Source organism: Rhinopithecus roxellana, chromosome 11, assembly GCF_007565055.1.
Source record: "Rhinopithecus roxellana isolate Shanxi Qingling chromosome 11, ASM756505v1, whole genome shotgun sequence".
NCBI classification, from domain to species: Eukaryota; Metazoa; Chordata; class Mammalia; order Primates; family Cercopithecidae; genus Rhinopithecus; species Rhinopithecus roxellana.
Window position 1 is genome coordinate 78,288,527 of NC_044559.1, and position 14,163 is coordinate 78,302,689.

Genomic DNA, 14,163 nt, shown 5'->3' on the forward strand with positions numbered 1-14,163 from the left:
TCTTCATCTTTTCAAATACCAACTCTTTTTTTTTTTGATGTTTTGAATTACTTTTCAGTCTCTATTGCATTTATTTCCGTGCTGAGGTTTATTATTTTCTTCTTTCTGTTAATTTTGATTTTATTTGTTCTTTTTTTTTTCAGAAGTGAGAGCTATTTAGTTATAATTTTAGGTGAAACTTAAGAACGAATCAATACTAAACTGAACTTTTGTTTTTACTTCTATCAGCAGCTCAAGGTGTACTAAAGATAAAAAAAATCAATCATCCAAATTTCAAAGTCTTAGTAAATAATTTTTGAGAAGCTTGCACTTTGTTCACAAAATCTTTAGATTTTTAGCTTTCAACTGCATTTTCACAGAGCACATCAATGGATTTCTTCATCATCCTGGTGATTTGTCTTTCTTGTCTGATTCTTCTTTCTCTGTGGAATGGAAGCTATGCCAAACAGAAGCTCCCACCTGGCCCAACTCCTCCAACTCCTCTCCCCATTGTTGGAAATATTCTACAGTTAAATACTAAAAACATCAGCAAATCCATAAGCATGGTAAATGTGACTAATTTTTTTTTAGTTTCCTGCAGTGAGTAAGTCAGATAGCCCCATAACTAAGTCACATATGGCCCCAGATACTAAATTTTAAAGAGATGCCTTTACAGAGAAGTGTCCATTGGACACAGAGACACGACTTTTGAATGTAGACAGAAGAATTTTGAATGTAGATAGAAGAAAATGAGATCAGTAAATCCAAAAGAAATGAAATCAGCAAGTCTGAGGCAAGGAAGTGTTTACTCCAGAATGGAGGTTTCAACTAGAAAGCAGTTATAGACTCTACCACCTAAGAGAAATGTTGGAGATAAATGTTCAGTGTCACAAAGTGAAACTGGCACTCAGGCAAAAGTTTTCTTAGCAAGGCAATTTACTTCTGCAGAAGGGTGCTGCCTGCATCAATCATGATCACAAGAGCACATTGAACAGAGAGAAGGGGTTTTTATCTCTAACACATAGTCTCTACCTCTGTGTCACTCCCCCACTGGGCTGGGGTCGGACTGCACAATCTAAGCTGACCTGATTGGCTATTTGTGAATATTTTCTTAAATAAGGAAGGGAAGGGAGATGTGAGTTACAGTGGTGGGGTGTGCAATTTCATAGGGTGGAATGGGTGCAGAGTGGGTAACTAAGGGAACAGATGGGAGTTATTGATTAGAGCTGATGGAAAGTTTGTTTACAGTAACTAGGGGCAAGGAGGCATGGAGAACAAGAAAGTTGAGTTTGAGAACAAATAACAAGGAAGTTAACAGGCTAAACCTTTGAAGAGAAATTCATTGTATTATACAAGGAATATGGGGGCCTCCATTTATATAGGAATTCATTTAGATTATATGAGTTGTTTGTCATATTCCTTCATTGGTGGATTAAGCAAATAATGCACGATCAGTCATTAGTACAAGAGTGCATTTGCATCAGTGAATCAGAAATAACTTATATACGAAGTATTCTCAAAGATTAGAACAAGTTTCCTTCTATTGTGTATCATTGAGAGCCCAGTTGTTTGAGAAGAAAATGTTTTTCACAATTCCTTATTGATGTCAAAGTTTATCAGCAGTTCAACATGGCAGCAGTTGCCCAAGATGGGAGTCATTCCTGCCACCACTGGAACATTGCCAAAATCATTGATCCATGTTATGATTGTTGACATTGCCAGGAGCAGAAATTCTTTGTTGATATTGTAATCCAGGTTGCTTTTTATGTAACTATTCTTTGGTAAATGCTATTGAAAATGGGACAGATTTCAGTTTTTTAAATAAGCACTGATTTACAGAGTCACAACACCAAATTTTTGTAAAGCATATATGAATTGAAATCAAGGAAATTACTAAGGGTTCAGATCTTTCATATTTCATATTGTAGTTCTCAATAAATCAGTCAATAACCTCTCTACTCCAAGTTGTTTCCATAGCAGTTGCTCTCTAAAGCCTGAAGGAATGATCTGGAATCTGTCTTGTCCTTGAGAAAGCCAGTTACCAGAACACTGCCTTTGGAAGCTCATTCTTCCTATGCCTTGGCTTTGGATTTAAAGAGATTATGTCAACACCCCAGCTCATCTATTTGCTAATTCACAGATTTAAGCAGGATTAAAACTTCTCTTCACTTTAATTTTCATTTCTTTAAGATGTATATAAGAAATATTTTGCACAGGTTACTTAAGTATATCATATATTGAAGAAGTAATTAAATGCCTCCTTGCATGGTGCATGCCAGAGATTTTAGTGGTGAAAGAGAATTTAAAAAGACCCTATCATTAAGGAACTTACAGTTGAGAGGATAGGAATATATTTATGAAACAACAATGCAAGTAAAGGTATGATTACAAACTGTGTAACAGGGACATGGTAGAAAGAGACCATGTAGTGTCAACGGACTAATCAGTTAGAGGAGCAGTCAGCACAGGGTTCTCTGAGGAAGTGAGGTTGGAGCTGATTATCATAAGAATGATTAGGAATTAAACAGATAAAATATTGACAAAACCCAGTTTCGCATGTTTTCAATCTTGGGGAGAATTGCTTCTGTTGATGAAAATAGTCAAACTGTGAAATATTTGAAGATATTTATTCTGAGCAAATGTGAGTGACCATGGCCCATGACACAGCCATCAGGAGACCCTGAGAACATGTGTCCATGGTTGTCAGGGCAGTTTGGTTTTATACATTTATATGTTTTAGTATATACACATGAGACACCAGTCGATACATTTAAGATATGCATTGGTTTGGCCTACAAAGGTGGGACAAGTTGAAGCAGTGGGAGGGCGGGAGCTTCCAGGATATAGGTAGATTTTAAAATTTTCTGATTGGCAATTGGTTGAGTTACTGTCAATAGAGAGAAATTTCTGGGTTGTGATTAGAGGTTGTGGGCACCAAAATTTTATCATGTAGATGAAGCCTCCAGGCAGCAGTCTTCAGAGAGAATAGATGGTAATTGTTTCTTACCAGACGTAACATCTGTGTTAATGTTAAATGCTGGTCAGCTTTTCCTGAATTCCAAAAGGGAAGAGAGCATAATGAGGAATGTTCAATGGCTCCTTCCCATCATGGCCTGAATCAGTATTTCAGGTTAAATTTGAAGGGACCTGGCCTAGAAGAGGAAGTCAATTCAAATTACTGGTGGTAAGGGAGTGGGGTGGGCTGGTTCACAGGGGTGGGCTTTGAACTTTAGTTTTGGTTTACACTTCTCTCCCCAAAGACCCTGAAAAGAGGACCAAAGGGTGTGTAGTCCAGAGAATAAATGAGAATATGGTACAAGCTGAGAGTAGAGAGGGAAGCAGGGGGCAGGACATGCAGGCCTTACATGGATGTAAAGAACACTGGTTTGTTTCATAAGAGCAATGTGATGCCATGAACATACTTAAAGGACAGTCATGTTAACATCTTCCTTGTGAAAAGGTCACTATAGGTTGTAGCATGAATTTTTATGGCAGCAAAAGGAGTTCCACGATAGACAAGTTGAAAGAGTGTAAATCCTGTATCATTTAGTATACCACATAAGCTGATATTACAGAAAGACGATGCTACAAGTAAATAGGAGTTTATTTCCATCTCACGTAAGGGTCTCCAGGTGTGTGCTGGTGACTTGCCTCTCCTCCATGATGTCATTCAGAGAACCAGTTTTTTTTTTTTTTTTTTAAATCTTTGTACTTCTAGTGTCTTGTGTCCCTAGACTATTTTTCTCATCTGCATGGTCACAGTATGGGCATCTCCAATGCTATTATTTCATCCCATAGGGAGGGGCAGGAATGAAGGGGAAGCAATTACATTTTATGCACAAATGTAGAATTTTAACACAACACTTGTGCTTACATCAGTTCATAGAAACTAAGTCACTTGGCTGCATGTACATTCAAGTGAAGCTGGGAAATATGTGTGACCACACTGCTATGTTATCTTGCATTACAAAAATGTGGCAGTGTCTGGTGCTAAAAAGAAATTATGGAGAATGAACAATGGGGGACAATTGTTAGACTACACATGAGGCGAATTAGATGGACTTCCCTTAACCCAAAGAAGAAACACAGATTTACTGTAACTGTAAGAGGAAAGGAGAAAGTTGGTACAATTAGTAGTTTGGCATAAAAAATTAATGAAATAATAGAAACAAAATGCAAAAATATAGCCCCTATCATATAGTAGTGGCTGAATAAGAAATAAATATTGAAGCTGACACTAGCACTTATAGCATTATTATTAGTAATGATAATTACTATTGAAATACTTTTTAAATGAAATAATTGATTGTAAAATACTGAATTTTATAATAGGCAGATGAATATTAAAACATTGTTTCAGCAAGATTAAAAATATTTCCCTCACTTATCTACATTTTATTTTTGAAATTCACTTTACTTGCATCTGCTATTTTTGCAGTTAGCAAAAGATGGCCCTGTGCTCACTGTTTACTGTGGCATGAAGCCCACCGTGGTGTTGCATGGATACGAAGCAATTAAGGAAGCACTGATTGATCAGGGAGAAGAATTTTCTGGCCGAGGGAGTTTTCCAATGCTAGATAAAATTGCCCAAGGATTTGGTATGCTTCCTTTTGGGGTATGTGTGTGGGTTTGTAAGTTGTAAAAACTTGAAAAATTCTAAGAAATTGAGAAATCATAAGTATTTAGAAAAATTTATGAAACACACTTTTCATATTTTCTACATGAGGCTGAGAATAATTTTTTATAAAGGATTATTAATCTGTATTTAAAACTTGTGAATGTGACACTATGTCCCCGTTAAACATAAAATTCAATGATAAGCCATCTAACCACTAGTTTTCTATAAATTCGTTACAAAGACAAGTTCATTGTAAATTATGGTTAGTTAAAATATTGGAAAAGCAATAAAGAGATGAGAGAGAGGAGGAAAATTACTGAAATATCCTTATTCACCATATATTTTGCTTCCTGGTTTTTGATTTGCTTTAATGCGACCCCCAGAGCAAATGCCAGAGAAAAGGCAAGTAGGCAAGGCAAAAAAAACACTTTATTTACAAGCCAATGTGAGGGAGGGGCGAGGTTCACCGGCCTCCGGCGATGGAGGCCGATGAAGTCACTCCGGCGTTCTCGGTCGAGGTTCCTAGGTCCGCACAGGAGCAGGGGCCAAGGAAGTTCGCTCCGGTGTTCTCGGACGAGGTTCCTGGGTCCCGCGCAGGAGGAGGGGCCGAGGAAGTTCGCTCCGGCGTTCTTGGACGAGGTTCCTGGGTCCCGCGTACGAGGAGGGGCCGAGGAAGTTCGCACCGCGCGCCCGCCGGGAGCGGCTTTTATGTCCTGGGCCCGGGAGTGGGAGGGCAGTGGGCGGGACATAGGCGGGTCGGGGGCGGGGCGGTAGGCGTGGCTAGGCGGGTTCCGGTTCTTCTCCGTCGGAGGTCGGGTTGCGCCCACGCAGTCGACCCATGTCTTTCCCGGGCGCGGGAAAGTTGATAGTGAAGAACCCGGAACTGCGCCATCTTGCCTCCGTTCGTCCAAACAGTCCAACCTTTCATTGATAATAGTGATAAGGGGCGCTGTGGTCTGTCTGGCTACTTCCTGCTGTTAAGGGACGTCGTTAAGGTTGGGGTCTATGGTTGGTATTTGGATGTACAGATGAAGAAGCATCTGGTTGAAGGTGATGCACGTGATCTCTTGAACTTTGGCTCGGAGAAATTTGATTAAAACAGGAGCAAGACATAAGACAAAACAGAGGATTAGTATGGGAATTAGGAACGGGAGCATCTGCTGTATTACGGGCAGCAGCCATACCGGTGGTCCGGGGGTGAAGGGGGTATTGTAGGTTTTTAATTCTGCTTTAATCCTGTTTAGGGTTTGGATGTTAGTGTCTACTAGGCCTGACTCGTTTACGTAATAGCAGCATTCTTCTCCTAAGAAGAGACATGTTCCTCCTTTTTCGGCAGTAAGTAAATCTAATGCTCACCTATTTTGTGCTGCTACCTGGGGCACTGAGGTAATTTAACGCTGCAGAGAGGCCAGGCTTTCAACTGAAGCCTCTATGGCTTCTCGGATTTGAGCTGCTAGAGATTGGGTAGACTGTACCGAGTGGGCAAGTGCCCCAGTTCCAAGCCCTGACGCCACTAAGGAGGCAGCCAGGGAGACTCCGATGACTAGGGGAAGGCTGCTGTGTATGTGGATAGGAGGACAGTATAGGGGCCTTTCCACCTAGGCTGAAGATCTTTGGCTTGGATATCTTTTAAGTATACTTGGTCTCCTGGGCTGAGAGAGAGATGTGGGCTATAGGTGTCTGTTGGAGAGGGGTGTGCTAGTTCTGCATGTTGTCTCAGGAGTTGTCTCAAGAGGGTGAGGTATGGGAGATAAGTTGCCAGTGGGGAAGAAAGGGTGGGTAACTGCTGGAGGGTGAGGGGCCGGCCGTAAACTAATTCAAACAGACTGAGGCCTGTTGGACTCCGTGGGGCTGCTCGCAGCCGGGTTAGGGCCAGGGGAAGGAGAGTTACCCACGATTGTCGAGTCCCGAGGGAGAGTTTGGTGAGTTGCTGCTTAATGAGCCCGTTGGCCTTCTCTACTTTACCAGAAGACTGAGGTCTATAAGGGATGTGGAGTTTCCAGGTGATGTGTAGGAGGGCTGCCACCTGTTGGACTACCTTGGAGATGAATGCTGGGCCGTTGTCAGACTGAAGAGTGAGCGGGAGGCCAAACCTAGGAATAATGTGTTCAGTGAGTATGGAGGCAACTATATTGGCGGTTTCTCCTGTAGTAGGATAGGCTTCTATCCATCCTGAAAAAGTATCAACGAGGGTTAAGAGATATTTGAATTTTTTATGCCTTGGCATGTGGGTAAAGTCATTTTGCCAATCTTCGCCTGGTTGGTGCCCTCTGAGTTGATGGCTCGGATGGGGGTTGCGCAGTGCGCCTTGAGGGTTTGACTTGAGACATGTGGAATACTGTCGGTTGATTATAATTAGGTGTTTCATGAGTGTGGGGCAGTGAATGAGGGGGCTTAGGAGGTTATATAAAGCTTTGGGTCCTATGTGTACGGAATTGTGTATGTCTTTTAGAATGGTGTGGAGTTGAGTTTCAGGAATAACTAATTTCTTATTGAGGTAAATCCAATTGTCTGCGGCTAGTTTGGCTGTTGAATCTTGTAATAGTTTGGTCTTTTCCTCTTGGGTATAAGTAGGGGTATATTGAGGAGAGAGAAAACAAATAGAGGGAAGCGTGGGAGTGGAGAATCCGGCTGCCGACTTGGCAGTGGTGTCGGCAAAGTTATTGCCAGCCGCCACCGAGTTAGATGGAGTCTGATGACCTTTACAGTGTATGATGGCTGCTCTGGAAGGTGCTGATAAAGTGTCTAGCAGTTTGAGTATCTGTTTTTTGTTGACTATAGGGGTACCACTGGTGGTTAGGAACCCTCTCTCTTTCCAGATGACAGAGTGGGTGTGTGCAATCAAGAAGGCATACTTGGAGTCTGTGTATATGTTTGCCGTTTTTCCTCTGGATAGGAGGAGAGCCCTAGTTAGTGCGATAAGTTCTGCCTGCTGTGATGTTGTTCCTTGTGGTAAAGGCTTAGTTTCTAGGACAGCAGAAGATGTAACTACCGCATATCCTGCCTGTCTGTTTCCTAGAGAATTTATAAAAGAACTGCCATCTACAAATAGGGTTAACTGTGAGCCTTCCAATGGCTGGTCATGTAAATGTAAGTGACTAGGTGGTTGGGCCTCTAAAAGTTCTGGACAGGAGTGTTCAGTACTAGGTTGCTTGAGAGGGTCAGGAAGTAGGGTTGCTGGATTCAGAGAGGAACAGACTCCTAGGGCAATGGTGGAGTCTTCTATGAATAAGAGGTGAAAGAGTTGGAGTCTGGACGGGGTTAGATGGCTAATACTTCTGTGGGCAATAAGAAGATATCTTGAAGGCAGTGAGTAGAGAAGACTGTTAGGTTACCACCCCTAATGAGTTTCTTTGCTTCTTGGGTTAGACAGGCTGCTGCTGCCAGGGCCCGAAGACAGGGCTGCCACCCTTGTACGGTGGGGTCTAATTGTTTAGATAGATATGCCACGGGGCGGTAGGTGGCGCCTATAGATTGGGCTAAAAGACCCACTGCAACTTTTTGTCTTTATCTGTGAAAAGCTGGAAGGGGCGCTGGAAGTCTGGGAGTGAGAGAGTAGGATGTGAGAGAAGGCAGTTTTTCAGGTGAGTGAAATGTTTATAGATTAATTTTGGGTTAGACAAAGGTCCTTGGGGAGTCTCCTTGACAGCTGCATATAGAGGCTTAGCGAAGATTCCGAAATTAGGAATCCAGTGTCTGAAAAATCCTACTAGGCCTAGGAAGGATTGAATTTCCTTAGCGTCTTGAGGAGGAGAAAGATTTTGTATTAGAGTTAAGCGGTTTGTAGTAAGTGAGCGCGTTGTAGGAGTGATCTCAATACCTAAATATATGACACATTGTTGTGCGAGTTGAGCTTTGTGTTTGGATATTCGGTAACCTTTGGATCCTAGATGATTAAGGAGGATTGCAGTGTCTAAAAGAGAGTCCTGTCCCGTGGGACTACAGAGTAAAAGGTCATCTACATATTGGAGAATTTTACTATTGGTAAGAGGACAGGAGGCTAAGTCTTTTGCTAGGGCCTGCCCAAAGAAATGGGGGCTGTCTTGGAACCCTTGGGGAAGCACTGTCCATGTCAGTTGGGTGGAGGTATGGGTGTCTGGGTCTTCCCATGTAGAAGCAAAAAGAAACTGACAATCTGGGTGCAGGGGAATAGTGAAAAATGCATCTTTTAGATCCAGTACAGTAAAGTGTGTTGTATTAGGTGGAATGAGAGAAAGAAAAGTATAGGGGTTGGGAACTACCGGATGGGTGGGACAAACAGTTTCGTTGATAAGACGAAGATCCTGCATTAACCGAAAAGTTCCATCTGCCTTCTTTACAGGTAGGATTGGGGTGTTACAGGGAGAATGAATGGGGATGAGGATGTGTTGGCTGAGTAACCTAGTAATGATTGGTTTTAGTCCTCGTAAGTGCTGTGGAGAGAGAGAGAACTGTGGGCGGGCTGGAAACTGAGATGGTTTCTTAAGTTTTATAAGTATTGGTGGATGATGGTCCGCCACGACATGAGTGGAGGTGTCCCACACTTGGGGGTCGATAGGAATGGGGAAATCGGGGAAAGGGTTAGTAGGATTGTTGGAGTCATTTGAGTTAGTCAATACTAGAAGCAGATGGCAGGTAGGGTGGGGGGCGCTAGTAGGGATGGAGATACAGGCTTTCAGTTGACTTAAAACATTTCGGCCCAGTAGGGGAGTGGGGCATGAGGGGATAATGAGGAACGAGTGTGCAAAATAGTTGTTGGCCAGGCAGCAATTAAGGGGTGGGGTTTTCCGAGGGCTGGACGGGGAGCCATTGACTTCCTACAACAGAAATATTGGAGGGAAGGCTAGGCCCTTCGAAAGACGGCAAAACAGAGTAGGTAGCCCCGCTGTTGATTAAAAAATTAATTGTCTTACCCGCTACCAGGAGAGTTACCCGCGGCTAGGCGAGGGTGATGGGGGTCCCCGAGTCCTGGCACCTTCAGTCATCCAGATGTAAGAGCTGGAAGGAGCTCCCAGGGTCCTGAGAAGGGACATCACGTTGAGGCGCCATGCCCGTTATCATGGTGGGGCAGTCAGACTTCCAGTGCCCTTCTTCATGGCATGCTGGACAAGGAGTTGTTGGCAGACGAGGGTTAGGACACTTTTTAGCCCAGTGTCCAGCTACTCCGCACTTGTAGCACGGCCGCACTGGCTCAGACGGTTGGGGACTCTGGGGACATCTATTAGCCCAATGCCCTGGGTTACCGCATTTATAGCAAGCCCCTTTTATTGTCTTTGAGCCTCCGGGGATTTTGCTCTCCAGTTTTGGGTTACGGCTAGGCTGCAAAGCAGCAACTAAGGCTTGAGTCTGGAGCTGTACCTTCTGCTTTAGGCGGGCCTGTCGTTGGGCCTCAGCCGTTTCCTCCCTTGAATTATAGACCTTGAAGGCTGACTTGACTAGGTCTTGAATAGGAGTTTGAGGTCCATCCTCTGCCTTTTGGAGTTTTTTCCGAATATCCAAGGCCGATTGTGAAATAAAATATGATGCTAGAATAGTGGCCCCGGCTGGGGAAGCTGGGTCTAACCGAGTGTATTGAATTAAAGCCTCAGCTAGCCTGTTTAAAAATGTGGCCGGGTTCTCATCTGGACCTTGAATAATTTCTTTTAGTTTATTGGAATTTACTACCTTATTTGAGGCCGACTGCATACCAGCCAGAAGACATTGAGTCATCATATCTCGTCTTCAGCGGCCTGGCTGGCCTACTTGATAGTTCCAGTCTGGGTCTATAGAGGGGACTGCTTGTTCCCCTAGTGGGAAGGCAGGGTCTGTTAAGTGTAATTGGTTGGCATGCTGCCTGGCGGCCACCAGGATGCACTCTTGCTCCTCAGGGTTTAGAGTAGAGGTAAGAATAACCTGGAAATCATGCCAGGTTAAATCGTAGGCCTGGCAAAGGTATCTAAATTCTTTGGTATAAATTGTAGGGTTGGCAGAAAAATCTCCTAGGCGTCTTTCAATCTTTGAAAGATCTGCTAATGAAAAGGGAACGTGAACTCCAACTACCCTCTCTGCTCCGGCCACCTTACGCAAGGGTGCTAAGACCACAGGGGGTTGGATAGGGTGGGAGTACGAGCGGGGGCAGCTAGGCAATCTTTAGAGCGGGTATGGGCAGAGATAGGCGAACTAAGATGACCAGGTGGAAGTGTCGAGGGGTCGGAGGGAAGTGTAGCCTGAACAATGGTGGGAGAGGCTGAGGAGGGAGGCGGGACAACCGCGAGAGTGGGAGGGGGAGGTGGAGCCGAAAGAGGAGTTGGGGTATACGGCAGGAGTGGAAGGGAGGGAGGGGAAGTAAGGTCTTCGGGCAACTCAGACAGGAAAGATGACTCCTCTTTTTCGGACCCTGTTAGGCCTGCGTCCCCAGCCAACATGACCTGAGCCAAGGAACACTGGCCACACAGGTCCGGACGAGAACGCAAGGCCCAAAATCCTTGTATATAATTAATTTCGGACCACTTGCCTAAGCGTTGACAAAAACTACTGAGGTCGGTTAAAATGTTACGGTCTAGAGTGCCCTCAGGCGGCCATGGAGACTGATTGTTTAATTTATATTGTGGCCACGCCACAGTGGAGAGGAACACCAGTCGCCTTCGCCTGAGATCTTGTTCTAATTGCAAAGTTTTGAGGTTTTTTAGAAGACACCCTAAAGGGGAGTCTCCAGGTATTTTGGATTGGGGTTTCCCATTGCCTTCCTCTCGCCAATAGGCGGAAATGGAAACTGAACTCTACCTGGCTACAAAGCGTCCTTTGGAGCCACCAGAGACCGGTGAGAGGCTCCTGGAGCCGGAATGGAGATTACCTCCAGGCGGACGTCTCCGTCCTGGACGGGTCTCCCATGGAACGGAATGGAGTTCCTTTGGGCAGACGTCTCTGCCTTTGGGAACTTCCCTGGGTCACCTGGTGACTGGAAAAAAAAGCCTTGGGCCTGCGCAGGACTTCTGGCCAAGGGATATGAGAGGGAGGCAGAAGGTACTCACCCCTGGGAGACTTGGAGGTGGGGAAAGCGATGTCCAGGTCCTGGTCCGTCTGGGGCATGGAAGGAGGAGGCTCCTCGGACCTTGGGGGCCCTGAGGAGGGGTCTCCTCCCGGGTTTCGGCACCAGCTGATTTGCTTTAATGCGACCCCCAGAGCAAATGCCAGAGAAAAAGCAAGTAGGCAAGGCAAAAAAAAACTTTATTTACAAGCCAATGTGAGGGAGGGGCGAGGTTCACCAGCCTCCGGCGATGGAGGCCGACGAAGTCGCTCCGGCGTTCTCGGGCGAGGTTCCTAGGTCCGCACAGGAGCAGGGGCCAAGGAAGTTCGCTCCAGCGTTCTCGGACGAGGTTCCTGGGTCCCGTGCAGGAGGAGGGGCTGAGGAAGTTCGCTCCGGCATTCTTGGATGAGGTTCCTGGGTCCCGCGTATGAGGAGGGGCCGAGGAAGTTTGCACCATGTGCCCGCCGGGAGTGGCTTTTATGTCCTGGGCCCGGGAGTGGGAGGGCAGTGGGCGGGACATAGGCGGGTCGGGGGCGGGGCGGTAGGCGTGGCTAGGCGGGTTCCGGTTCTTCTCCGTCGGAGGTCGGGTTGTGCCTGCGCAGTCAACCCATGTCTTTCCCGGGCGTGGGAAAGTTGATGGTGAAGAACCCGGAACTGCGCCATCTTGCCTCTGTTCGTCCAAACAGTTTTAGTCATGGATACCCAGAGATTATTTTAGGAAGCTTGAATAGTGTGCATGGAACCACATCAGTTTGGGATATTTCCATCCTCACCTTCAAATATGATTCTAAAAAAGCATGAGAAATATTAGAATCCAATAAAAGACAAAGCATAAAGCAAACATATGTTCTGAAAAGATCATGGGAAAGCATATAGTAAGGATGTATCAGAATTGATATTAAAAACTTTTTTGATTAAGTGCTGGAACTCTCTTCTGTTTTTTTTGGAGCTAGCCTTAAACTGTCAGGTCTTCTGGTGGATCACAGGGTTCTGGCAAACAGAGATATGACCACAGTGGGGTCCTGACCCCTTCTACATTGTTCTCTAAGAGGCTTCCTGGAAAAGTTTCCTATGAACTTATTTTTTTCCCCTTGATATGGTCTTTGCTCTGGCAACTTAATACTGAACTTTTTTGGTGTTTCCTCCCATATTTCATGGGAGAGATTTAACAAATAGATGGGGTATGTTAAAAGGAGACTAGCTGTTTGTTTAATGACTGTACCCCTTATCTGAGGAATGGAATGTTAGGAAATTCCTTCCAATGAAAAAATGCTGTCTCATGTTCTCCTTAGAATTCCATTCTCTTGTTTCTTCTAAAATTCACTTACAGTCTGAAAAGCCAGCCATGAAAATTTAACCTATGACTAGGACTCACCATGTTAATTGTTGCAGGATTACAGAGCAAGCATTTTGCCTTTATGATTTTTAGCCTGCTTGTAAAACTGGACAAAACATTCAGTTCACAGAGTTATTCTGAAGTTTAGTGCAGCTGGTGGATAAAGAATAGTTTAGCAATATGCAAAATTAAGAATCCTGGCAGTTAAATAGTAGTTTGGGTTCAAAGAGGAGGCAGGTGTGATGAAGGGTTCAGTGGGAATTCCTGAAGCTGACACCATTATATTTACATCCCTGCTGAAATGTCAATATCATCTCCTGAGACGAGAACTCGCAGTTCTTCTACATGACAATGAAGAATATTTTTTTCTCTCTTTTTTTCTTTTGTGTTGTTAGGAGTTGGTTTTAGCAATGGAGAAAGATGGAAGCAAATCCGTTTCTCTCTCATGGTTTTGAGGAATATGGGGATGGGGAAGAAAACAATTGAAGACTGAATTCAAGAGGAAGCCTTATGTCTGGCGGAAGCATTAAAAAAAACCGATGGTGTTTATTTCTTCATATAATTAACACTGATAGTTTGGGTAGAATAAATGGGATTGTAAATATACTACAAAATATTATGATGGCTGAAGTATCATAGTTTACTTTTTGCTTACGTAACAGTAATTAAGAGGTGAAGTGTTTGGAATAACAGTCTTTTAAAATACCAGGTTAATTCCAGGGATTACATCCCAGAGAAGGGCTTATATGGCTTAAACCTCCTGTTTTTGCCAAAGGAGAGGAACCCTTAGGCATTTTTTTTTTTAGCTTGTCCAGATGTGGGTAGAAGGGGAAGAGTTTGGGGTGAGTCTTCAAAACTTCTAGCAAATGAACATCCAAAAATGGAGCCATGCTGTTTATTGCATATAGGAAGCCTATGTCTACCCAGAATGTATTTTTTCAAGTATGTGACTGTAATTCCAATTTCTCTCATTATTGTTATCTTTTACAAAAAAAGACAACGAAAATTTTGAACTGTTTTGTAATGTTCTATTTCAAGTTTGTTTAGTATTTTGATTTTCTCTTTATGTTGTTTTCTGTTGGTATTGTGAAGACATATCAAGACTATTAAATCCCATACATTAAAAAATATTTTAAATGGCCTCTTTTTATTTTGTATTCTGTCTTGTGAATTAGAACATTTTGGAAAATGATGTAAATAGGAGACTTCTTGGGGCAAAATTATCAAATAAACTGGACTGGATTA

At 43.9% G+C, this 14,163-nt stretch overlaps 1 protein-coding gene across 1 annotated transcript in view; it reads left to right on the plus strand.

The window, feature by feature from the left end:
• The first annotated feature begins 368 nt into the window (after positions 1-368).
• The window catches only part of LOC104664684 (cytochrome P450 2C31-like), a 44,652-nt gene continuing 30,857 nt past the window's right edge, over positions 369-14,163 (plus strand). Inside the window, 4 exon segments of the mRNA XM_030941483.1 lie at positions 369-569; positions 3,612-3,615; positions 4,428-4,577; positions 13,314-13,460. Of these exon segments, the coding sequence (XP_030797343.1) occupies positions 369-569; positions 3,612-3,615; positions 4,428-4,577; positions 13,314-13,460 (502 nt within the window).